The sequence below is a fragment of the Rhea americana genome, unplaced genomic scaffold, assembly GCF_003343005.1.
Source record: "Rhea americana isolate MKP2758 unplaced genomic scaffold, rheAme1 scaffold_82, whole genome shotgun sequence".
NCBI lineage: Eukaryota > Metazoa > Chordata > Aves > Rheiformes > Rheidae > Rhea > Rhea americana.
This window is the reverse complement of record NW_028187001.1, coordinates 2,446,177-2,471,644: the sequence shown is the minus strand read 5'-3', so window position 1 is coordinate 2,471,644 and position 25,468 is coordinate 2,446,177. Positions and strand designations below refer to the sequence as shown.

General features: G+C 40.5%; 2 protein-coding genes across 7 annotated transcripts in view; one reads left to right on the top strand and one right to left on the bottom strand.

Moving 5' to 3' along the window:
• Nucleotides 1-10,183, top strand: part of SCML2 (Scm polycomb group protein like 2) — a 75,434-nt gene extending 65,251 nt beyond the window's left edge. For 4 of the 5 annotated variants that reach the window (XM_085323092.1, XM_085323088.1, XM_085323089.1 and 1 more), the window contains 3 exons: nt 5,022-5,303; nt 5,969-6,132; nt 7,691-10,183. In XM_085323092.1, the coding sequence (XP_085179218.1) occupies nt 5,022-5,303; nt 5,969-6,132; nt 7,691-7,816 (572 nt within the window). In that variant the 3' untranslated portion in view covers nt 7,817-10,183. The remainder of the gene's footprint in view (nt 1-5,021; nt 5,304-5,968; nt 6,133-7,690) is intronic. The other variant, XM_085323091.1, reaches the window with a different exon arrangement.
• Nucleotides 10,184-21,478: 11,295 nt separating this feature from the next.
• The window catches only part of RAI2 (retinoic acid induced 2), a 13,140-nt gene continuing 9,150 nt past the window's right edge, over nt 21,479-25,468 (bottom strand). The window contains exons 1-2 of one of the 2 annotated variants that reach the window (XM_085323134.1): nt 24,920-24,976; nt 21,479-24,203 (exon numbers count right to left, since the gene is read on the bottom strand). In XM_085323134.1, coding sequence (XP_085179260.1) covers nt 22,437-24,098 — 1,662 coding nt within the window. In that variant the 5' untranslated portion in view covers nt 24,099-24,203; nt 24,920-24,976 and the 3' untranslated portion in view covers nt 21,479-22,436. Of the gene's footprint in view, nt 24,204-24,919; nt 24,977-25,468 lie in introns of those variants that run through there. The other variant, XM_085323133.1, reaches the window with a different exon arrangement.

Here is a 25,468-nt window from a genome sequence, read left to right as displayed (position 1 = left end):
TGTCTCCAGCCTTTGACAGGTCAGGATGAAAAAGTATGTTAATTATTGATAAGTGGCACAAATATTGCACTTATGGAAGATCTACCGCAGGTTCTAGAAGTCCTTCACCTAAACATGCTGGCCCTTTTCATGAAGGGACTCAGGCAGATAGGTGATGGATGAAGCCTCCTGCTTCATATATGGTAATTTAGTAAAAAGCCAGTTGCCTTAAAATGGATTAGAAAATAAATTGGAAGCAGCTCTAATAACTCTGGACAGGGGCCAACAAGTGAGTAAGGGTGTAACTTGATGGTACAATTAAGCTGAGTTTATGGCTAGCTGTGACTGAAAGTTGAGGTGCTCCTGCTTTCCTTGCCTCCTTGTGCTTGAAAGGAAGGCTTGATGTCCCACACCCCACACCTCCCCAACTGGTTGTCAAGCTGGACCAGTGAGCTGAAGCACAGAGAAGAATTTGGTGAAGCAAACAGGCTTTTGCAATTTAGTTCTCTGGACTGACTCACTATGGTGTCAGATGAGTAAAATGCAGCCATGCAAAGGGCAGCAAACTAATCTCTTTGTGGCAGCTAGCTGTTAGATTGCTTTAGCTTACTGATGAATGGCAGCTTTTCCTGCACCACAGCTAAGCTACAGTAACTGGGCATGCATCTACTTTTAATCTGCCTCAGATGTGAAGCATGTTGCTTTAAACCTTAGTGGAAAAGTCTTGCACAAGTGTACTCTGCATTCACTACGTAATTCATTAAGCCATAGCAACTTTTCTGTTTCAACTCATCCCATCTGATATATACTATCTCTTGCTGCAATATAGTTACACAGAATTTCCAAAGGCTTTTTTGATGTGTAACAGTGATTATTTATTTGTTCCATGTTACTATTTTTTTCTTTTTGGAGAGCTTTGGATCATTTTATATATATTGCCATCTTTGGGGGCAGATTGTTCTCTTTTTTTCTGAGCAGATTAGAAGGTCATAGGACTAAAATTAAAGAGGATATCTAGTTAAAATGTTCAAAATGATAGTTTTATTTAAAATGGTACAACTTACTCTTTTTTGTGCATAAGTAGCTTATTTGTTTCTATGTATATAATAGATAGAGATAATAAGAGATAATACATAGGAGGAGGTAACAGAAATTAATGATAAGTACACAACTGTTTCCTAAAGAGGTATTGTTTAGGTGTGCAATATGTCTGTGGAATTAAATTGGATATTTCTGCTGGGTAGCTTGATGAAAAATACTGAGATGGAGTTGGTTAAACTGGAGCAAAGCAAGTGTTTGAGTTAGACTTCCATTATCTTGCAAGAAATCTCCCTCAAAGCAAACATGCAGGCATATACTGCTTCTTAATGCTCATTGAGTAGGTTGATACTGGATTCCTTTTTCAGATTAAATCAATGTTTTCTTTAAAATATATTCTAAATCAGTAGTTCATTGTAAGGTGCAGTTACCTGAACTAACCAAAAAAAAAAAAAAAAAAAAAAAAATAAAAAAAAAAAATAAAAAATATTAAAAAAAAAAAAAAAAAAAATAATTTATAAAAAAAAAAAAAAAAAAAAAAAAAAAAAAAAACTTAAAGAAAATAAATATTTTGTCATGATTTCAGAGGTTTGAGTTTGTACTCGGTGCATTTCAAGAGGCAAAATATTCTCCAGTGTTGTGTGTTTTCCATTAGGGCAATGTCCTCTGCTGAAAATCTGGAGGTAATTTCATAGCGGTTGGTCATGGGTTGGTTAGCAAGAAAGATCTGTCCTAAAAAATTTCTGGCTCCACTGAGACATAGTTGTCTAGAAATAGTTGTTTTGAAATATCATTTGAAGTCAAAATGGAATAATTGTGGGGAAGGGTCTTTCAAACAGCTCGTTTTCCTTCTGATCTGCTCAGGAATAAGTTTTGCAGGTTTCTTGCCATCTTTTCTGCCGTCTAACAGTTTCCTCTTAAGTTATGAAAGATAAAGGAGGGGCAGGGAAATAACAATCTCCTCCTGGAAAAAAGTGTCCGTACTACTGCAGCCAGTTACATCACTCCAGTTACATACAAAGCAGAACTTAGGACTTCTAAGTCCCAGAGGAGCTTCTAGAAAATTGAAAGCTTTTGCAGGAATTAGACTTCTTGTGTTAAACAATCTGTTGCCATCTTTATGTTTGAAGTATAAGGTCTTTTATAGGTCTTTTATTAATATAGCCAGAGATCAGGTATTCTCCAATGGAATCTCCAGTGAAACATGAGAAAACCTGTTCTCTTCCCATGCAGTTGTTATTCACAACTGCTCAAAGTGCTGAAGTAGATAAACTTTGTCATTCATTTCCCTGTTGACTGCAAAGCTCTGCTAGACAGCATTATTGAATCAGCAGTCACTTTTTTCAATGAGAAAAGTGCTGGTTCTGTATGTGGGTTTTTTTTTTCTTTTTTGGTAGAGAATCTAGATGGATGGAAATGGAGTAGATGGAACGGAATAGCTGTTGAACAGAAACGCCTCTATAAGCTGTGATGGCCTAGTGAAATAAACCATCTTTCCCACATTGTATGTGTGAACTGAGGACTTACTAGTTTTTGAATTAATCTTAATGTATCTTAGAAGCAAAAACAGAGTTGATCTGATCCCAGCCCTTTTCAATATTATTAAATTTAAGATATATAACATCAGAGAGAAATCTAGGTTAGAATTGGAATAAACACAATTAGATTCTTATGTAATATAGAAAAATTTTAAAATTGTGAACAGGATCAAGTAAAACAACTATTTAAAAATCTGTTATTTCCTGTGAGGGCCCTCTGCTTGATTGCTTAAAAAAGGTTCATTCTTGAGACATTGGATGGTGTTGGCTGATACACGCTTAAATATTCTAGTTGAAACTTCCTGTTGGGCAATATTCTCTCCATTAATTCATTCTGCATTCCAAGACTTCTGAGCTTTGTGCAGTTTTGTGTAACTATTTAAAATATTACCTCTGCCTTTTGGTCTTCTGAAATTTTATAGAATGATTGCTTTGTTTTCATTTCGGCAAGTTGCTGCAACTACTTCAAGCTGACAAGCATAAAGAGGTTTAATGTTTTCTTTGAAAACCTCAGTAGCCACTTCTTTGCTTTTTTTTTGATTCAGATCTGACAAACTATAAAGTTTGTAGTGGTTGTTTTGGCTCTTATTATAAATCAAAGTGTTTGAATATTTTGGGGGCAAAACCCAGTTCTCCTGAGAAGAGAAATAGCCAAATATTGTTTTAGTTCTTACATTCTTTGTCACTACATTTAGCTTTTAGGGTATTAGGTAGACTATTGAATCAAAGAAGGGCTTGTGTACTTGAAAGCTGCTTTATTGCACAGCTATCTAGTCTAATGAAGGATATTGCATCTTCTTGCAGATCTTGCCTTACTCAATTCACTAAGGCGATGGTTCTTTGAGTGTCTTTTTTTCCCTTCAGGATTATGTTGTCTGAAGACCATTACTGCAAAATACACTTAACAATTCCTCACTAAGCTCATGAAGCAAGTTAAACGTGCTTGAGAAGCTCCCAAGCTTAATTAGGAAAATACTCTAATTTTAATTGTGGTATTTGCTCAAGAAATAATTGAAAGCTTTGATACAAGAAGGTAGAAAGCTTTTTTTGGGAACTTGTTTCACGAAGTGTAGCAGTTCTTTTTGGACTAGATAATCTCCAGAGGTCCCTTCCAACCTTCCTGATTCTATGGTGATTCTGTGGTCCAGAAGAGCAGGTTACTTCATTTGTGTATGTTTTATAACTTTCCCAGAGTAATTTTCAAGATCACTGTGTGGGGTTTACACATCTGTGAACCTGTTAGCTACATTTTTCAGCTCTTGGTTCTGGTGCCAAAGTAACATTTGTTTCTTTTAGATCTGTACATAGTGCTTCCAGCTTCTTTCTCAGGCTAGATACTGCTCAAGTGCAGATGGAGAAGAGTAGGTATAATTGCTAGAGAATAGAGGGGTATTCTCATTGATTCCCCCCTCATATATGCTGTTGCTCCTGATCATGCTTGAATTGTGGTAGGTTAAGACTGGAATTCTTTTAGTAATCAAACAAACTGAATTCCTGTCTTGGGGCAGAGAGAAAGGAACAAACTGAGTTCTCTCCGGCTGGTTTAAGAACAGTATTGACAGACCCTAAAAATTCATATAACTTCTAAGAAGAGGTTATTTGTATTTCAAGAGAAGAAATTAGCAGATAACTGATAAAAATTAAAAAGGGGAGTGTGTTTACACTCCTTTCCTTAGGCCTGTTTTTTTTTAAAAATTATTTTTTTTAACTTGCACAGTGGGCTCACATTTTTATGTTTATCTTTAGTTTAGCTTCCCACAAGTCTGTGTGCACTCAGCGAAGAACTAACTGCATGTAGATACAGCATTGTGGTCAGGATGTGATAATGTTAGGTTTACCTGTATCTGAGATTCACGGCTTTCTGTGCTTTGTATATAATCTGTAATTTTGTATGTAATTTTTTTAAATGATGGCCACTGTTTCTGAATGTATTTGTCATCTATAAAGGACACTTGACCACTTGTTTTGCTTTGGAAATTAATGATTCTCTCTACTGTTTGGAACACATTAAAGAACTGTTTGCTAACACAAGAACTTTTATTAAAAATCTCTTGCAAGGTAAGCATAAACACAGTCATAATGATTAGGCTTTGAAGAATGCGTTTTAAAAAAGATGATGGAAATGCTGACCAAGTTTGCACATCTGTCAACATTAGTTTTACAGAACAGAATTTTCCTATGTTCCTTCCCTATTCATACTACTTATAAATGTGACTAAAATGATTTATGAAAGTCTGTCTCAAGTTTGACCTGTTCAATCTTTTATTAAAGATATTTTTTTAAAAATAGAGTAAGAATGCAATGATTACTTGAGGAAGAGGGCAAAAACTGTGTAGCTGTACTTGCTTCACAGATTTGTTGACTGGCTTAGTGTCTACTATTTTCTTGAAGAGAACATAGCTGGAATTAAATAACAAGGTTACTGAGTCTGGCACTTCCAACAGATCGATACTTGTTTTTATGCAGCAGAAACATTGCCTATAGAAGAAAACAGCACTTCCAAAGAACACCGATTTTCTGAGGACTCTATGGATTCTGCACTTAATTCAGTAAATCCTTCAAGCCCAACCCGTCGAAATTCCACTGAATACCGTACTTCAGGAAGTGCAATGTATTACAGAAATTCTCTTCAGCCAGTGACTGCTACCTCAAACTCAGCCCCAATCCTTCGCAGGCTGTCGTTGAGCTCTACTGGGAACAGCAATTACTATGAAGTTAGTAGGAATCGAATACAGAGGAGGATTGAAGGTATGCTATATACCTAAACTTTCCAAAGGATATAACTGTGTTTATTAACACACAAGATCCATGAGTTATGCATAAAGAAGTACTTTGCCATAAAAAAGCTTGCATACGGAGTGAAATGTGCTGTTGCCAAACACATCAAGCCCACTAACGTAGCTTCAAATACCGAATTTAAGCTTATCAAAACTAATACTGTTGTGGAAGCCAGAGGGATTTTGCCTACTGCACTTTCTTCTCGTTGCTATTATAGACTATGGGAAGTGCTAGTTATATGCAGCTCACTTCTTGAGCATCTTATCAACTATTACTGTGTTACTGAAATAGGAGTTCTTTCTGTTCCTTCCTCTGTCTGCACAGCTTAACTTGCCTTCACCACATTGCCAGTTACTGGTATCCTGGAACCAAATACTGAACTAATCCCTCTAGGTATGACATAGTGCTAATGCTTATGCTGCTATAAATAGCTGCAGTTATATAAATCATTTAAAGAGAAATGAAGCGGTTTGATGTTATTTGGACAAAAAATTTAAAAAAAGTCTTTTAATATATTGCAAAAGAGTGAACAAAATAAGTCTAATGTTAATATTGAGAGTGTCTCTTGTAAAATGAAATGTATTAATTATAGATTAGTGATACTTCTTCCTTTCACAATGTTTTTGTACTRTAAGCTGCAAGTTCCACAACTGGACCAGATCTGAAAGCACTAAAAAGGGAACCTGCGAGAATGTTGAATAAGGATCCTTCCACCTGGTCAATAGAGGAAGTAATGCGTTTTGTGAAAGAAGCTGATCCACAGGCACTAGCTCCACATGCGGAACTCTTTAGGAGACATGTATGATGCATATCCATTCTGTTCTTGTAGAATTTGCAAATCACATTCATTGTTAGAATACAGCTTTTGTGTCTATCACTGTATTTGCTATTAAAGGTAGAGCAGACTCTACCGCTTGTGTTAGAGGGAGAATGAAAATTATTTTTTTCACCTGGAACTCCTACTGTGGTATGTTTTGTATGTGTTCCAGCCTTCTTAGACTAAATTAAATCGCTGTTGCTTTACAGTTTATATAGAGTAACATGATACTGGAATTTCTTATTCTGATGGACAATGTAAATTATCATCGCTAGTACCTCTGGAGAAGGTACAGTACAGTATGTACAGTATAGGGTACTTAGTCCATTTAGATATCTCCTCTTTATGATGGTCTGTTTGTAGACTGATTATCCTAGAGTAAGCAAGCTATTGTGCCTTTTAGGCTTTGCACTTGATTATTAATAGTAAAATAAGGAGGATTAATTAAAAATTTAATTAATCTGTTTTAACAATGTGCAGCATTTCATAGGATCTAACTAGATGTTGTATTTAGGGAGATAAATTGTGTCAGTTTGGGGTTTTTTTTTTCCTCTTCCTTTTCACTCTGCTTTTCTGTAGCAGATTGCTTAGCTTTTGTTGATTCATCATGTATGATGAAATTAAACCTCCAAGAAGTGTTGGCTTCCCTTTAGTAGACCCTGTCACCAAACTCTCTATTGATTTGTGTCTTGTGTATGTTTTTTGCATGAGGTCAAAGGCATTTCGTCCTTGTTCTGCACCAGCTGTTACTAACAGTTAAATTTCAGAGTAAGCTGGATTTGAAGGAAATTTCAACTTTTAATGGGACTTCCTTTCTGATGTTTTATTCTTAGTTGTATAACAAGACTAAATATCACTTGTTTTGTCAGATTTATTTATTTTTTTAAGTGGTTTTCTTTATGCCGTTTTACGGAACTAACTGCTTGTCTACAATATAATGCTGCCACGAGCTTGGGAGCTAAGAGCTTAGGACTGTCACATTTCAACAACTTCTCAACAAGGCAGTTGAAATTTGACTAAGCTGTCCTTGGTCTTGATCCTAACAATGTCTGGTTTAACCTGGGCATAGATGTGTCTTATTTCACAAATTTAGATAGTCTGTAGCCCCTTCCTCCTTGTGACTGTTTGCATGAGCATGCCAGAATCCTCCCACAGCTGTGTTCAAGGTTCAGTGCAAGGCCTGAGTGCTTGCATCATTTAATCTCTAACTGCACAGGCCTTCTTTTTTCAGCTTTTTTTTCCTTGATCCATTCACTTTTTGTTTCACTTGGTAACTAATTCTGAGGGCCATTTGATGGGTTTCTTTTACTTACTTTAATTTTGTTTAGTATCTCAAATATCTAAGTCATACCTTAAAAATACTAAAATAAACAAATTTAGTTTCAGTAGCCATCAGTAAATATTAAATGTTACTAAGTTATGCTTTATATATGCTAGGTAAATACATACTACAGTATAAACAAAAGTAGTGTACTCTTCAGTTTTATCATGCAACTTGTTAAAGCAGTGTGTTATTTTGTTTATTCTCTTCCATCTGCAGGAAATTGATGGGAAGGCACTACTGTTACTGAGGAGTGATATGATGATGAAATATATGGGACTGAAGCTGGGACCTGCGCTAAAATTGTGTTACCACATTGAAAGACTTAAACAAGGAAAGTACTAGCCAATGGGGATAGCATAACGTGTGTTTGTACCACACTAATCTCTCAGGTTCACAGCCATTGTCTTTATTTGAAAATATTTTGCTGCCATAAATGATCTTTAGTTTTTGGAAGTTATCTCAAAATGCAATAAAAAGTTTAGCGTAAAAAGCTGAAAAAAAGAAAAATCTGTATTATATTCTAATATTTAGATAACTGCTTCATTCCTTTTGCAAGGAGAGATGGTTGGTTGGTTATATTATGGAGGGAGGGGAGTCTTTGGCTGAAAGTAGTGCTGTTAGTGCTGCTCTTGACACCAAATTCTGAAAAGTGCGTTCTCTACTACAGACTTCAGGCAACATATTCATTTTCAGAACCAAAACAGCTGAATCCCAAAGGAAAAGCCAGCATTAGGTGTTAGTAATTTTTACAGGGATGGCTGTAATCTATAACATTGCAAAAAAAAAAAAAAAAAAAAAAAAAAAAAAAAGACCTGTATCTGGTCCTCCAGGAGAGTAATACTCAGCTAGATTATTCTTCATAGATTTCCGTAAGGGGAATAGTGCTATGAATTGTTTTTTGGTGAGGGAGGTATGGGGAAAGAAGGGCTATGTAGGAAAGTGCTTAATACAAGTACAAGCTTTTATAAAGTGTGATTATCAGTCCTTTTGTAGGTTATGAGGATGAATGCACAGTATATTGTCAGTTTATGCAGGCAATATTCCTGTTCCATGGAGAAGGGCATTTTGGCTGTTTAAAGAGCCAGTTCTGGGACAAACATATTTGTGTGGAACAGTACATCCACATTTTAAACATTCCATCTTTTGCTAAATTTGGCATGGATGTGTGTGTTCATGCTCGTTATATATACACATGTATGCATTGGGGAAATGCATATTTTATATATATATGCATATATATTAAAGGACAATACATACTGTACATATGTATTCATTTTTAAATGTTTTTTAAGGTACTTTGCGTGGTACCAGAGAGAACTGTACAATTTCTTGTTACATTTTTTTTTAAAACCAGTAAATTTAGTTGTGTACTTCTTTCATATTCATTAGCACCTGTTTAACTTGTTGTCCATTCCTGGGGCCAGAAGATGAAAAACAATCAATAGGTGGATGGATTCATACAGGCGAGGACCCTGTACTATGCAATACTCTTGGTTATATACTTTACTCTGAGCCATGTATTCTAGTGTATTTTTGGAGATATATATTTGGTTCTGATGTTTTTGGCTTAGACTTCCTATGAGGAAGTGTTACTATATAACTGATAAGTATATTTTGGGTAAATTTGGTGCTGTTTATATAAGCTACAAGAATGAGTGGTGATGATAAACTGGTTTATTGTCACTGCCAATTGTAAAATACATCAGGGACAAGAAAGTGTACTTTCTGTGTAGGAAACTGAATGTACTGTATGTAATAGTACAAGTAATAAAAACTGTTTGCTAGAGAAAGTGTAGTCCTAAAATGGTAGGTTTTATTATATTTCTTATTGCCTTTTTATATGAAAGCATATAGTAAAAATGTATTTTTTTTACAAATTTCTTGTTCAAAAATGGCTTGCTTTACCAGCAGTCTGATGTTCCTCAGGTTTCAGCAGAGATGCTGCTGCCAAATGATACATTTTGTGAATCACAAGTGTTCAAGTATTTTGTTAGTTTGAGTGACTGCAACGCAATTTTAATTTAGCAGGTCATTTAGGCTTTTAAGATTGTTTTTATTACTCCATCGTTAGACATTTGACGCTAAAGGTTATCTGTATTGATTTGTTTTGCATATCTTTTGTGGTACCTGTATGCTTAGATGAATAATACAAACATGATCTTTAGTAAGAAAAGGTCAGAGCAGTAACTGGAGAAACAGTGTGTTTTTTCTTTGTGTTGAGTATTGGTCTAACAATATGAAAGTTACAACTTATGTAATGAGGAAAACATCATTCCTTGGGTGTTCAGTATGTTATTTATACTTCTATGCTTTCTTAGGCTGAATTTCAGGATATTTTAGTGTAAAAATAAAGACCACTTGTACAATTTACATGAAAGTAATTGACTGAAAATAGTTTTTGTTTTTTACATTGTCATATAATTGGAATAAGAAAAACAAAGATGTTTAAATTTTCTGTTTGGCATTTATAGAATGAGCTTTTTATACATGGCACTGTTAAGGGTAGAAATATTTGTTCAAGGCTTTGTGTGCACTGGTGTGCGTTGGGTTTACTGTGATGTTGCAGTACCAGAATTTCATCTTGTACTATAGTATGAGATTCAAGCCTGCGAACTGTTCTAGCAGAATATATTTTTAATTCTTTAGTTTCAATGGGATGTTCTTATCTATCAACAAAAATAAAATAGTTTGTTCATTGTTGTAACTGTCCATTTTGTTTGACATTGTATATATATGTAAGCACCGTTTGCGTAGGCAAGGGTTGCTATCTTATCTGGCATTTGGCAGCTCCTGACAGTTCATGTAAACATCTGATGTAAGGAAGTTTTAATCAAAAGGATAAAATAATTCCAACAATGTTTATCTACAGCAATTAGTATTTGAACTTGGGCTGGTCTGTGCTTTTAAAATAACAATTTAGAAGTGTATTCAACTATGTAGCTTTACGTATAGCATTTTGCCCCTTATAGTTTACAGCATTCCCTTATAACCACTAAGGGGAAGAGACCACTAAAGATTTTTGACGTTACTTGTATTTTGTGTGCAAAAAAATGAGAATTCATTAGAGTAGCTTTTTTCTGATGATTTGATATTTGACTTGATTTAAATAGGATTCAGAACTGGAATGTCAGCTATATCTTAGCAGAATATAGTTTCAGATTTATACTTTGATTTCAATCAGTGTCTCATTGTATAGCAACATATAGGCTGTACTTGAAAGTAGAATTTAAAGCATTTTCCTATCAGTATGGAGTTCTTTTTTTTTAATTGGTTCTCCATTTTGTATGTGGAGGGGGATATGGCTGCTTGTACAGCTTACACATAACTCTGAGTTTCAAAGGCTTGTACAGGGTTCGTACTCTGCTGGGAGTGAATTTGAGTGGGAACCTCCTGTGGTCCTTTCGTGAGTTCATGATTGCCAAGTGCTTTCAGCGTCTCCAGGTCTGGTCCACTGTTCTTACAGTATGCCTTACCCAAATGTTTGTCCTGTGTTCAGATGAAGACCTGAAGTATTTTAAATGAAGGCTGTTAATGCCTGTAGATTTGAACTTCATATACTTCAGATTTTAAAATCTGTTGTTCTGATGCCTGTTCCTRGCGACCAACTTGCATTTGAAAGCTTGAATTAGGTTAACGGTAGTCTCAAGTCCTCTATAGGCAAATTATGGAATTAGAAGTAACAATAGTCTAGAGACATTTTGCATCTGATCTCTCTCAGAAGATACCGAGTGTCCTTTTATTTTGGAATTTGTTAAGTATCAAGAAAAGCATTGTATATTCTTTGTTTCTGAGTTGCTTTTCTGTCTGCGGGGCTTCATCTGCTTACAGGTTCTTTTAGTCTCTTACAGGACAGTACTATAACTCCTCAATGCTTCGTAAGATTGCTTCTATTTAAAATTAAAACAGTACTGCTTGTGAGGGCTAGCAGCTCTTACACAGTTCTTGTAGCAAAACCCCTGTGTGGTGTCAGAATTGACGAGCATGGCTGTTGCAGCATTACAGCTCACAGGCCTGCAGTTCTAACAAGTTCGTTGCGGCAGCAGACACGTTGCAGTACCTTTTCAGGGAGCACTGTGAAAGACAGCAACATCACATTTTAAATATTTGCTCAAAGGATAGGAAAGTCTTCCCTTTCTTTGTCGCTTTTAATAAAAGCACACCGTTTCCGTTTTTAACTTCAGATGGTAGAGGGATGTTCCTCAAGTACTCATGGTATTTGTGAGTTTCCAACCACTTTTCAACCACTTAGAGATAAAATCTGCTCAGAAGCCACATTAAGTTTCTCTGTAATTCTGAGAGCAGTTGTATGGGACTCTGCAGATAGGATTGTGTGTCCCRAATGTGGTACAAAACCACTCCATTTGGATATCTCAAATTTTCCCTGTGGAATAAAGTGGAAAAAAGCCTGAAACAAGGGTGGCCAAAATCCCCATGTTTGAGTTTGGTCAGATGAAATAACATACATATTTGTCTCTGTCTTTGCTTTCATTGGAGGTGAAATTAGGAGGTTTGAAACATGGGTCTGCTGTTGAATTAACAGTTTACCTTCTTGTCTAACTCTGAGGACTCAGTCACGTTTTCCTGTTCATGTAATATTCCATGTGCCAACTTGGGATCATGGTTTTGCTTTTTTTTGGTTTTTTTTTTTTAATATGAGGAATTTTTTTTAATATGTGTATATATGAGTCTATAATATAAAAAAATGTTTACTTTAAATGATCTGGCATCCAGAAGCAAGGAATGAGTGTGGCATGTGTCCAGCCAGCTTGAAGTAAAGACTGGGAGTCACTGTGTTAAGATAATGTGTATTATACTATTTCTCTGTTTCCAGTTTGAAATGAGCACGTGTGTGCGTGTTGCATTCTGCGTTACTGTGGTACCACCTTAAGATCTGCTCAGTGTTTCTATCTACAGCACTTTTGAAACACTTACGCATGGTTTTCTGTACCAATTACTCTTAAGCTAGGTGATGTTTTAAAAGCCTTTTCTCTCATAGATTTAAAATAGCAACTGAAAGTAATACTGGAAATAAAGCTGTGTAGAAGTCGATGGAACAGAGAAAAACAAAAATACTGCTGAGCACAGACCTGAGAGCTTTCCAAGTGAGTATGGTAGGCTTTGTATCTGCAGCTGTTTCTGTTCCTAGGTTTCTCTTGCCTCTGCTGTGTTTATAAGGAGGAGTTGGGGAGGGCAGACTGCTGTAATGCGGTATCGTGTGGCTAAGCACATTTTTAAAAGTGGATAGTTGTATTTTTTCTTCAGTTGGTTGCATATGCTAGTTGCATAATAGAGCAAAATGAGTATTTAATTCCAATATTAAATGGTTGAGTCTCTTTCAAAAGTTAGATATCTTCATATTTCTGCTGTTTCTTCAGCAGAGTCAAAGCTATGTAGAGCTAGACTTTTTTTTTTTAAGACCCCTTGAGATCAATTTCGAAGGTCACATATCCCTCCTCTCTTTTTTACTGCATATAAAACTATTGGAGTGAATAAAAAATGCTCATCTGGATCTGCCCAAAAGCTATAGTGATGCATGGAGGCAGAAGCTGATTTCACATCCCTTTCTGTGGTGAAATAGTTGCTGCTTCTTTCATAAGCTTGATTATAATCTTTCGCTCTGTAGAGCTTACTAACTAGTCCATAATCCTGGGACCTTGTTCCTCAACTGTCAGTGTGCCTGCCTGAAAGATAATGCAGAGCCATTTTGAGACCATCTTCTTAAAATCCTGAGTAGACTGTTGTAAACTCGTTGTAAACTGTTTTTCTGTATTTCAGGTCAGCAGCTATGAGACATTTTATTTTTATTCTTTTTTTAACACTAGGAAACTCTGAAATTCTTGTTCTAATTATTGCAAAATAGATATATTTCTAAACTATCTCCTCTGAGGGCTTATCTTAAACAAATTCTTACTACTGTGGCAGTGTAAATGATGCTCTACATACACTTCAGATATGCCATTATGCTGGTCCAGTAGGCCTTTAAATCCCTCACTTACCACCGTCATCCATCCCTGTCCTAGCAGATCATTTTGATGAGCTGTAATTTGTCCCACTTGAATCAGAATTTCCACTAGCTCCAGAATCGCCCAGTCCTGCTGTGCAAGGCTGGGAGTCCTGTATGAGCCACTTCTGCTTGTAACTTCATGGACATTCACTGAAAGCTTTCTTTCAGCTTTCATTATCTGCAGTGGAGCTGTTCAGCACTGACGGTGAAGGCTGCTCACACCTACTTCATTTTAAAACACACGAAGACATTTTCTGATATCGAGGTTCATTTCTCAGTCTCCCAAATTAAAGCCCTTCCAGGACAAATAGTATGAGCAAGCAGATGCCAGCACAAGAGGAAAGAGAGATCACATCCCATGTTGTGTGAACAGACAAATGCGAACAGATGTATAGCCTGAAGCTGGCAGAAACGCACCCCTTGCCAATGGTTCCTTTCTAGTTATGACAGCTGGAAGGAAGTGAATACACCACAAAACCACCATGATAATTGCCATTACCCTGTGCTGGCAGTCTCAGCAGTGTGAGGTCAGGAGCTAGAAAGACAGGCTCATCTACCCTCTCAGGTGGAAGCTGAGGCAGATTGGCAAGGCACTGGGAAAGTCTTACTGAATGGTGGCCAGATGTACAAACATAAAAGACCAGATTTTCCCTAGATTTCTCTTTTTCTCAGTAGTTCTGGAGATCCCTGGTTCCCTCAAATAATTGTGCTAACGCTGTTGAGATAAGTCTTAAGAGTGGAGTTTTCAGACAGGTCTAGGAAGTAACTGAACTCTCCTTCCCTCAACTTCCAGCTCTCCAAATCAGTGCTGCCAGGCAGGACTTTCTCTTGAGACCCTCTCTGCTGATGGCAGGATCCTTGCATGTGCTCTTTATTCCTATGTGTGATGAAAAATACTAAGAAAAGGACTATGCAGCTTGCTTGCTTGACCTCTGATACAAATACTGGTTGTTGCTACTGATTTCTTCTTGCCTGGGAATGCTTGTGGTACTCCCTTATTAACAGATGCCTCTCACCTTGGGCAGTGTTACTCAAAGTGTGGTCTGCAAAGTGTTTGTACATTTTTTTGTTTGTTTGATTTTTGTCCCTGTGATTGGATGAGCAAACAATGGCAGAAGGAAGAATAAATAAATAACTGCGTGGAGTTTTAGTCTAGCTGTGGTTTATGCTTGTGGTTTTAGAGGTGAGGAACTACATGCATCATCACAGTATACTTGGGGAAGTACCACCAACAAAGCACAGAAAGGATCTGACCTACCAGGAAGCTCTCCAAGGCCTAGAAAGAATGTGGAAGCTTGCTTAGAAGGTGATTTGGGTGAATCTGAAAGGGGAGCTTTAGAGCTAAATCATCTCTTAAGTGAAAGGCCCAGGGATTCATCGTGCTGCAACCATTCGCTGAGCGGGGAGAGTTGGTCAACTCTTGTTCCAGCTTTCACGCAGCAGGTTAGCAAAGAGCGTCAGTCTTGCTTGCTGCCAGCTTTGTGCCTTTCACAGGCTGTTACTCACAGGAAGCGGGCACTCCGTTCCTGCACCCCTGGCTTGCCCTACGCACAGCTCTTTCATCTTCTGTGTATAGAATCTTTTCCTTCTGCATTTTACCACTGCACGCCCAGACATGCGTTTGGCCAAATTAAGCAACGCACCAAGGTATTCCTGGTACTGTGCCTGAGATGACCTGTTCTTTTTTAATGCTTATCAGCCTCTGTCGGTAATGTGTGTTGTTTTTTCTTTTCCCCCCTCCTATCTGAAAGCATGTTGCCTGCTGTTTATTTGCTTTCAATGGACCAACGCAACGTGTTCTTGGCTCAGCTGAAGGGAGCATACTGCTTTCACACATCTTTGCGCTCATCGTACTGTATTAATTACAAACCGCCTTTGCCTGGGTAGTGTTTGGCTACAGGAAATGGACAGGTTGGGGAAAGTTTAAATATTTTCAAAGAAAACAGAATGCGATGAGTGATATGGTTTGCACACAATAAACAAGGGAAAGAAAATATATGAAGTAATGGAAAATCAGAAACCAGGTGGAGATACTAACTTAAACTGTTTCAGATTTGGATGCATCAACTGCTGAGCCGTAACCAATGTCTTCGGCCATTTGTGTTGAACTGGGATTTGAAGAATAAAATTGGAGATTAACATTTTAAGCACATCAGGAGTGTGAAATGTTTTTGTCTTGTATCAAAATGGACATTTTTTGTCTGTTTTGCTGTCCATAGGTTGCTAAAATTCATAATCTATCCTTTTAGCATGGGCACCACTGTTTTTGATTAAAGCAAGACTCCTGGGCCTGTCCCTCTGAGGTCAGTAATTTTTAATGCTAAAGGCCTCTTGACATGATTTTATCTGAAAACATAGGCTGARTCCTTACCATTCCCTGCCTGATTCTTGGGGTATCCTCTCTCTGTCCTTTATTTGCTCCTATTTAATGAAAGAAGAACTGCTAGCAGCTCCTTATTGATGTGATTTCTTTCAAAGTCAGACCAGACTAGGAGCCAAAACGTAGGAAAAGGAATTAGATTTAATGTCAAATAATTTCAGTTTTTTAAATCAGAGTTGTCTAGGCTCTCACTGTAGTCCCTGGAGGTCTCTCTGTCGGAGTTCAGGGTATGAGTGATCTGACCAGATAGAAGCATCTACTTTACGAAGAGAGATACAGCTGTCCTGACTCTGTTGATTTTAACAACAGATCCTCATTATCTGTATCCATCTTGCTTAACTTTAGCTTATTCTCTTTCCCAAAGTGCTTTTTATTGCAGGTAAGATAGAACAGTCCATTTTGAATCCTGCATGAAAGGCCTCGCTGGCATTCAGAAGGAAATGCTCAGGTGCATATTTTGTCAATGCGAATTTACTTTATTACAAGAAATACTTGCAAAATCCCATGGTGTACCATACAGGCTGTCTTGCTCAAAAGCCCAGTTGTCCAGGATTTTTAATCCTAAAAGTCTGTCCTCTGAGAATATTCCCGCGAGGCTCAGTCTGTTTTTAGATCTTCTCTGTTGTTCTCTTAGAGCGCTCTAGCACGCCTCTTGTTTAAAGTGGCAAAAGGTGGACACTAATGTTTACTGCATTTAAATAGACTATAGGGTTTTTTTAATCCAACTCTGACCTCCCCTTTAAATAAGTACTGGGAAGATACTGAGTCAGTGTGGTTTAGGGATCATCTGGCTTCACGATGAGCTTTGTGCCATCATGGTTGAGCGATACAGGGTCTCCAAAGGGCAGACATGCAATCTCTTAGCGGTACGGTCCCCAGAGCTCCCATTCTCTACGGATCAAGTTTTCAAGGTATTTATTTTGAAATGATTGTTTAAAATAAAAAGAATCTGGTAGCTTTAGATGTGAATGCGGATGATTTTTTTTGTCTTCTTTTTCCTTTTATGTAGTCTCACAGGAACTTGGATGCTGACCTCAAAAATAGCTTAATAGTTTTCTCATGCCTTCTGATGAGATTTTAGGGGTTTTCTTGCAGTATATGAGAGACAGAAACAAGGTAGTATTTATTTTGTGTCTTTTTTTTTTTTTTTTTTTTTTTTAGCTTTGGTCTGTGAGATGCCAGACTGCAACAAAATGTTGCCTATCTTCAGTTGTAAAGCAAATAAAAATGGAATTCCATCAATGAGGATGTGGTGGGAAGGATGCTATTAAAACAATGCAGGAAATGTAACAGTTTTGAGACAGCTGTGAGTTAAGGAATGTAATAATCCCAGGAGCAAAGGGGCAGCCGGGCACAAGGCTGACAAAGTGGCACAATTTATCAATTACTCGCGCTTTGCTGGAGGCTTGGATGTGAAAGATGCTGCATTTCTTATGAGTAAAACTAATGTGGCTTGGGTGTAAATAATTTCCCTTTTGCATGGGAAATAATGCTCACTTCAGATACTTTATTAGACTGTATCCTGCCATTTGCTCCTTCAGTTCTCTCCACTTAGTTTGAAAATATCCTAGTAATTTCAATACCAGGATATTATGATATTATTAGAGGAGAGCTTGCGGTATATAGGCACAAAGCAATGCTAAATATTTTAGAGATAAGTAATTTTTCTATCCAAATGCAGAAATTTTTCAGATGGTTCCACAACAGAATGGATTTTCCTAGCAGGAGTGTGCTATAAGGATTTTAACAACTGTGGAAAATATGTTATCCGTACTAAAATAAGGAGATTTGCCTGTGCGTCTAGGACAGTCCCAGACTATTCTGAATTGCAAACTTCAGCTGTAACAACTGGGTATATTCTGAGAGAAATGAAACACTAAATAAGGGAGGCAGGAAGCACTGAAAAAGTGAAAGGTGACTATAAATACCAAATTGCACAAATTCACGTTATTAATGTAGCAGTGTCAGGCTGGCTGCGTTCAGGAAAGCAGGAACTGATCCCAGCCAGATGAAAACAAGGTCTTTGAGCATTTCAGCATGTTTTTATAAACTTGAGCACAAAAAGAAACTAAAACATATGGCACCAGGATACTATGTAATGTTGTTCTATGCTATTTTCATTGACTAAGATTCTTCGTGAGGACTGTTAATGAGTTGCTTATTGTTGTGGGATCACTGTCCTGAGGTGCCTCCATGCAAGCGAAGGAGCCCAGACTTCTCTGAAATGTTTCCTTGTGTGCTCAACAGCCATGTCTGTGCCAGTTTCCCATTTAAGCCTTTAACATGCAAGAGACTTTTTGGAAAGCGGTTTCATGAACCCCTGTGGGTCAAAATATCTATGATATGCAAAAACTGAAGCCTTTGCTGCTCTCCTTCCTCTCTACTCTTGCTCAGTTTGCTGCTGACTTCTGCTCTTCCTCATGACCTGCCATATCCAGGGCAAGTTTACTACAATATGGAAGGGGTAGGAAGGACGTATTCTCTCACGTTATATTGTGTGTGTGTAAGATTTGATACACAGTCTCTCCCTGCTCAGTTCTCTTCACCCCAAGGAAGCCTTACACTCCTATCCCTCTGCGCTCATCTTTCTTCCTGCTCTTGCTAAGCCAGATTTCCCTGGAGCAAACTCTTTGAAGTTATCAACTTCCTTTTCTCTGTCTGACATCTTCTCGTGGCCAAGGGCTGCAGCTTTGTTTCTGCCCTTCATTCTCTGACTGGATTCTTGCTAACTTCTAATAAAGGTGTGATGTTAACAGACCTGGAGGTAGCTCTTATCTTGGCTTTCACTGTCTKCTTTCATCTCCCCTTTCTCCACCCTGTTCTTGCACTTGTAATTGCCATCTTCTTACCTGATAGCCTGCCTGTTCTCTCAGCTTACAAATCACATGGTCCAAATGAGTTTTCTGACTGAGAAACTGTTCGTTCTTCTTTTAGACTCATTTCTGCTGTTAAGATTTCTACACACAGAATTAGCTGTTAGGTGTGCACTCTAACACAGGTTGTGCCTTGTGCAACGTGTTGGAGAAGGGAACATGCTACACACAGGTGCTGAGCATGGCAGCTGAGCAAAGCCCTGAGCAGGTGTGTCTGAGCTCTCCTCTCCCTGAGGCTACTACTTACATTGGCCTTCCCTTGAGATTCACAGCCTTGCTGCTCTCCTCGAATCAAGTGTCTATGGCTTCTTGCAAAGCCCTCTACCTGATGATGGAAAAAGAGTGCACAGATGGGAAGGTAACCCCTCACCCCCTTGCCACACACACACAACCCTCTTTCCTCCCCCCCACTTGCCCCCTAATAAAAACCCACACCCAAATTCCAAGTCAAAGGAAGCCTGGAGCGAGGGTTGCCCTTCAGGGCTCTTCTCTTTCTCTCCTGTGCATATACCCATCACTGTTAAACACCCTCCTCCTACCATTACGGCTTAACGACTTTCCCCTCAACTTCGCAAGAGGTACTAATGTCTCCATTAACAGCCACCAGAAATGGAAGCTCCATATATCACTGGTGCAGCTCTGCATCCTTTTCCCTCTACAGAAGTTTCAGAAGCAGTTAAAAGGTAGCCCTGTAGAAAATTAATGGCCCAATATACAAAATCTGTAATTGCCGCTAGTGATGAGGAGGAGGAGGAGGTGGAAGCGCTCCGTCTTGGCGTAATTAAGTACCTTGTTCTGTGGCTACTTCTCCCCCATGCTGACAATACGTAGGACTCGTGCTTTAAACGCGTGAGTGGCGGTGGGAGGCAAATGGTACCTAGTTAGCAGAGTTTACCCAACAGCGTGAGCGTACCGCAAGGTGCTGCTGCGTGGCTGCTTCTGCCGGCGCAGCACGGCCTTTACAACCGGACTTCCGTGAGATGGTAGCACAGCCGCATGAGCTGTCCTACGTCTTCCTGGCAGGAAAGAAGCTCAAAATATCCCTCCTACTATTGCAATTTAAGCAATCCAAAAAAACAGGCGGTAGGGCGGATGAGTGAAGGAAGTCCGTTCGGTTGATGTATTTATAGTGAGGTGGCCGCAGCCAGAGCGCTGGCCTTGTAACAGCAGGAAAGCCYGCGGTGACCAGCAGTGCTGGAGAGCTCGGCCTTCATGAAAACCACCACGTGCATTTAGGTGGACTGTTCCTTGGGTGGGGAGATGGGGAACACTAGGACCTGTGCAGCTGACGTGGTTGCTCAGGTCGGCTGCCTTTACGACTGGCACCGCTTGGTTTTAAACTGAATTAGTTACACATAGGCACAGTGTGCTTAGACAGTGCTTATACGGGTTTATAATGGTGTAATGCGGATTTAGCCTAATTTGTTTTCAGGGTTGCTGGGGTTTGCGGTCTTAAATTCAGTTAAACCAGACCACTGCGTGCAGAGACCAGGCCAGGAGGCAGTTTGGGAATTACAGCTAACCCAGGAGCATTAACAGCTCCCAGTGAAGCCTGCAACGGAAAGGAGGGAGGCTGATGGATAAATGGATATAACGGAAAACCTCATCAGCTGCTGCCAGTCTGGCACTGATGCAAGTACCCATGCATGGTGGGAGGTGTGTGGGGCGGCCCGAGGCCCCTCACCTTGCAGGTGGTGCCATGTAGCGAGGATGGGGGACCAGGGAGAGCAGCCTGTACTTAAAAAAAAAAAAAAAAAAAAAAAAAAAAAAAAAAAAAAAGGCAGCAGCTAATTTTGTGATTTCCCTCTTTTAAAATAATCTGGTAGCCCTGGGAAAACTACCTTTTCAGAAGATCTTGACAGTGGCCTGACTTAAAAAGAGAGGCATCGTGACAACCGGGATGGCCATCCCAAGCAGTTTTGAAAGCCTCAGCCTCTGCACTGCGCTAACCACAAGATGATGCATTTCATCAGCACTGCTTCTAGGAAGAAACAAAAGAGCAGAGTGTTTTCAATTAATTAATAATTTTTTAAAGAATACAGTCAGACAACTAAATATTAATTAATCTAACAGTGCTTTAACTTGCTCTGAACACTCTCAGTTTCACCAGCTTTGTGAAAAATAACGGGCTTTAAAAAAACGCTTGTTAAAAATGGGAGTTTCACAGAATATGATACTACAGTTATGTAAAAGTTCCCGCTTTTTGTATTAAGCAAGATGGCAACAATACTTCAGCCCAGAAAAAGCAGAATGCCTTTCCTAACCTCTTGATGAGGATGCATTTTCTGAATAGTGAATTTATATCTATGTTTGCATCAAAAGTTTCAGCAAGTTTCAGAATTAGACCTATGCCTGAAGCTGAAGTTAGATTTCTAACTGGAAGCTGCTTGTTTGGACAACTTCTCATTGCAAGAACTACTGCAAAATTCTTCCCAAAACTGTCCAAGAGGCATCGTGGAAGTAGTTTGGCTGCACATAGGTAAAGGAAAAATGTTTATTTTCGTTCGTTCATTTGTTTTAAGACAATACTGGTGCTGTTCTGGTAACATATCCGATGAAATAATAAAAGAAAGCTTTCCCAAGTTCATAGATCTGGCCACAAAAAAGGGAGCATCCATCAAAAACCACTCCCTTGCTCTCATGTTTGTTCTTTGAGGGATGTGTTTTTACAAGAAAGCCATGTGAATTTAAAAGCAGACATACAATAATGCATCTCCAGCTTGTTTTCATACACAAGTGCAAAACTGTACCTACCAGAACTTTTATTTTAAGTATACATTCACATTTCTCCATTTATGTGGGTGGCTTGTACACTGTCAAGTAATAGTTACATAGTTCTACTCTTTTATGTGCACTGTTTTCAGCCATCAAAGAAAATTATAAAACTAACAATGAACAACTTCTCCATTTATCTATAGTCAGGCTGGGAAAAATTATGCGACTTTTTTCCTCCCTCCCCCCTCCCCCCCCGGGGCCACCGAATTCCCCTGACTTTTAGGGTTTTTCTTTTGGAAATAATTRCTAATATTACTTAATATTTTAAAACTGTTTCATATGTGACTCTAGTAATGCAACTGGCATTAGCTGTGCCCTGGACTGTACTGCTTGCTGACTCTCAACTTTTACAGACGCTGGCTTAGGCACATCGTTACTGGCGGTTCAGCAGCGCTCTCTGATAGTGCTATTGGACAATATAATTTTTCTTAGCCTGGTGATCTTAACATTTTAGGATCATCACAAATCAGTTGTAGTGCTTTACAGTTTACAGACTTTTGCCAAACCTTTTCCATATAATGAAAACAATTCAGAAATGACAAAAATGCCGCAACCAATGAGCACATACAAACATTTATTTCGAAATTTCCGTTCTAACCATTATGAAGAATTACATCATCAAAGCACTTTATGGCAGTGAAAATAGCTCTTACCCTTCGGACGCATCCATTATTCCATTAAAGCTGCAAAATGTGCAATCTGCTTGAAAAATAGGTTGCTTTTTATTCAGTTTTTCATGAAAAGTCAAAATTCGATAACAAAAAACAAAAGAAAAAAGCCCAGCTTATAAGGAATCTACATCTGATCCTCTCCCCCTTCCCCCAAAAATAACTTACAAAGATAGTTTAAAGTTTTAAATGAGTTTAAAACCAAGTGCATCTTTTTATTATTTTTTTTCATAATAATCTTAAAATTCTAAAAACCCATAATTTACTTTCTTGGAAAAAAGGCAGCAAGCCGTTGCTTTTTGATTGGAAGAATATGTATTTCTGGCGAGTTCATTTTCTTTAACTTTACACTCCTGTTTTTTACGGGTTTCCTAAGAGCTTCTGCATTATCCCTAGGCTCCGGCTGGTTCTTCACGTCATAACACTGCAGCACAGAGTCCTGGGGCATGTCCCTTTTGAAGGAAAAGTTTTTAGTGGAGACTCCCGAGAGGCCTTTGATCTTGCCACAGAAAATAGTGGGCACAGCATCTTTGACGGACACTATCACTTTGGCTGTCTGTGACGTGCTTACTATCTCAATATTATTGCCGGCCTTTGGCTCGCAGGCTGTTCGGCCCGCCTGGTCCACCAGCCACTTCTGCTGCTGTCGCAGGAGCTCGGCCGAGCTGTTACCCATGATCCTGCCGTCGACCTTGGCTGAGGTTTCATGTGGTTTGGAAGAGGTGAAGGGGGCTGTCGCACTGGAGAGCTTGTCCAGCACGGCACTGTCCAGCATGGAGCCGGAGCAGATGGCACCGGCTGCTTCAGCGTGGCCCCCGCTACTGCCCATCTTGCGGCACGACGCCAACGACAGGTCCAACGCCCCGTCTTCCGGCGGCACCGGCAGGCTGGCCTCGCTGGCCTTGAGCAGGGGCGCCGTCTTCATGGAGAGGTCCAGGGCCTCGTTCTCGTTGCTCATCTTGATGACCGTGTGGCGATTGAGCTGGGAAAACTCACGCTGGTGGATGAAGTCGAAGGGCTTCGACTCCTCTTTCTCCAGGGGGGTCTGGGTGCCTTTGCAGGAATGCGGGGTGAAGAGTGGCGGTTTGGGGTAGTCCGGGGACACCTTGGCTTCGGCACTGTGAGGCACTGGGATGGGGATGGGGATGGGGATGGGCACCGGGACGGGCAGGGGCACGATCACGGGGTACGGCACCAGCAGAGTGGCCGGCGGGACCAGCGGCGACAGCGGCGAGCTGAAGGCCTGGGGCGGGAGGGATGCGTAGTCGGGGGGCGGCTGGCAGGGGGCAGAGCCCAGGGTGCCCTGCGAAGGAAATAGATCCTGCAGGACRGCGGCGAAGCCAGGCGTCTGAAACACAGGTGGCAGGACGGGCTCCGGGGCTTGGCTGGAAGGCTTCGGATCCAGGAGCTGGGGCTGCCCGACGGGGGCGGAGGAGCCCTGGAAGAGATTGCCGTGGAGAGGGTTGGCGGCGCAGGGAGCGCCCGGCGGCAGCACCAGGGGCGAATTCAAATGCTGAAAGACGTGCTGCTCCAGGAGGACGGGCAGCGGGACGGGGCCTTGGGTGGTCATGACGTAGGGCGTGCTGCCGTTGGGCGCCAGCTGCGGCGTGGCGCTGCCGGCGACCTGCAGGTGAATGGGCAGCACCACGGGGCTGTCCCCCAGGCAGATGGGCTGCAGCACRGTGGCAGCCACCTTGAGCGCCACCCCGCTCTGCGACTCGGCCGGCGGCGTGAGGATGGACGGAGCCGGCACCGTCACCAGCGGGGAAAGCGCCTTCTTCATCAGGTCCGTCGAGTTGATGTTCCAGGCCTCTGCCGTTATCAGCTGCGCGACCCCGTTTTCGAGTTTGTTGTTGGCGAGCGTGGAAGGTGAGCTGGTAACATCCATGGGCAGGTTTTGGGCATCCTTGTACAGCTCCTCCATTTTGCAGGGCTCGTGAGGCTCCGCAGGCTCCAAGTTTACATTGCTGTCACCAGGACCCGCAGTGGCTCCGTGCTGCCAGAAGCATCTGCACAGACATAATTTGGCCTGCAAAACAGAAACACATTTGAGGCACTGCATAAATCTCCTCCTTAAAATAATATTTGCAATTGCCTTTAAAGACCCTATCACCAAAAAAAACCTGTTAAATGTTTCCACACTTCAGGGTAACGGCTCTATAATACTATACAGTGTATATACATATATGCTGTATATACATACAGCCGTGAGTGTTGTACGAAGAGTTCTGAGGAACTTATATTTAGCCGTAAACACAGATATAATTTAAAAGGACTCGAGAGCTGACTGCAGGCAAAGGGGGGAAAAAAAAACCCCTCTCCAGCATGTAGCATAAAACACGGGCTCGGGCAGTCCATTTTACGTTTTTAAACAAAGCTTCACGCAATGACAGTGTATGGCAGAGCCGAGAGACGGTGCACTGCTTTAACTCAACAAAAGCACAAAAACAAACATTCCTAAAAATAAACCGCTAAGAAATACGTTCCACTGCAGGCAAAGGGTTCTCCGGTCCCCGAAAATAATCATCGGCCCTTTTTTGTCCTTGCAGGCTGCGCTGAAGCCGAGCAGCCCGTCCCCGCGCGCCCTCCCCAGCGCCTCAGGAACCGCCGTTCGCAGGGTAACAAAGGAGCCCGCCGGCGCCGGCGGCACCTTCGGCACCGCCGCTGCTCCGCTCGCCGCGAGAAAAACAGCAAAACGGAACAAAAAACCACCGCCCCCCCCACCCAACCCCCCCCGACGCTCACCCTGCTCCAGAGCTGGATAAAGACGGGAATATGAGCCAGCCACCTGATTAATGAAAGATACAACGATGAAAAATCAAAGCAACTTTAAATTTACTTTGACAGCCTAATCCTTTATCTTAACTAAGCAAATGTTGGTTTAAAAAAAGAAAGAAAAAGGGCAGAGATCTTTTCCATTCAGCAGCTCTGCGAAATGCTCAGCATACTTCCTACAATATTCCCCCCCAACCCCGCCAAAGGCAGCAAATTAATGGTGACGTGCATTCATTTATTTAGCAGGATAAATAATTTCCTCCCCGAGAGCTGCCGTACGCAGAATTTGTCAGGAGGAGCGCCTCGCCGCGTCGCACAAAACGCGCCGCTCCCGAGGTGAGCGGCACATCCTGCGATAACGATCGCCATGGAAACTTGTCCATTTTTAACTCTGTTACCATGGGAAAGCACCCCAAATTTACATTTTTCACCTGCGCGCGGCTGAACGCGCCGGTGGCCGGCGGAAACGCGCCCCTCGCTCGGGCCGGTCGCCGAAATAACCGCGCCGGGGCCGGGAGC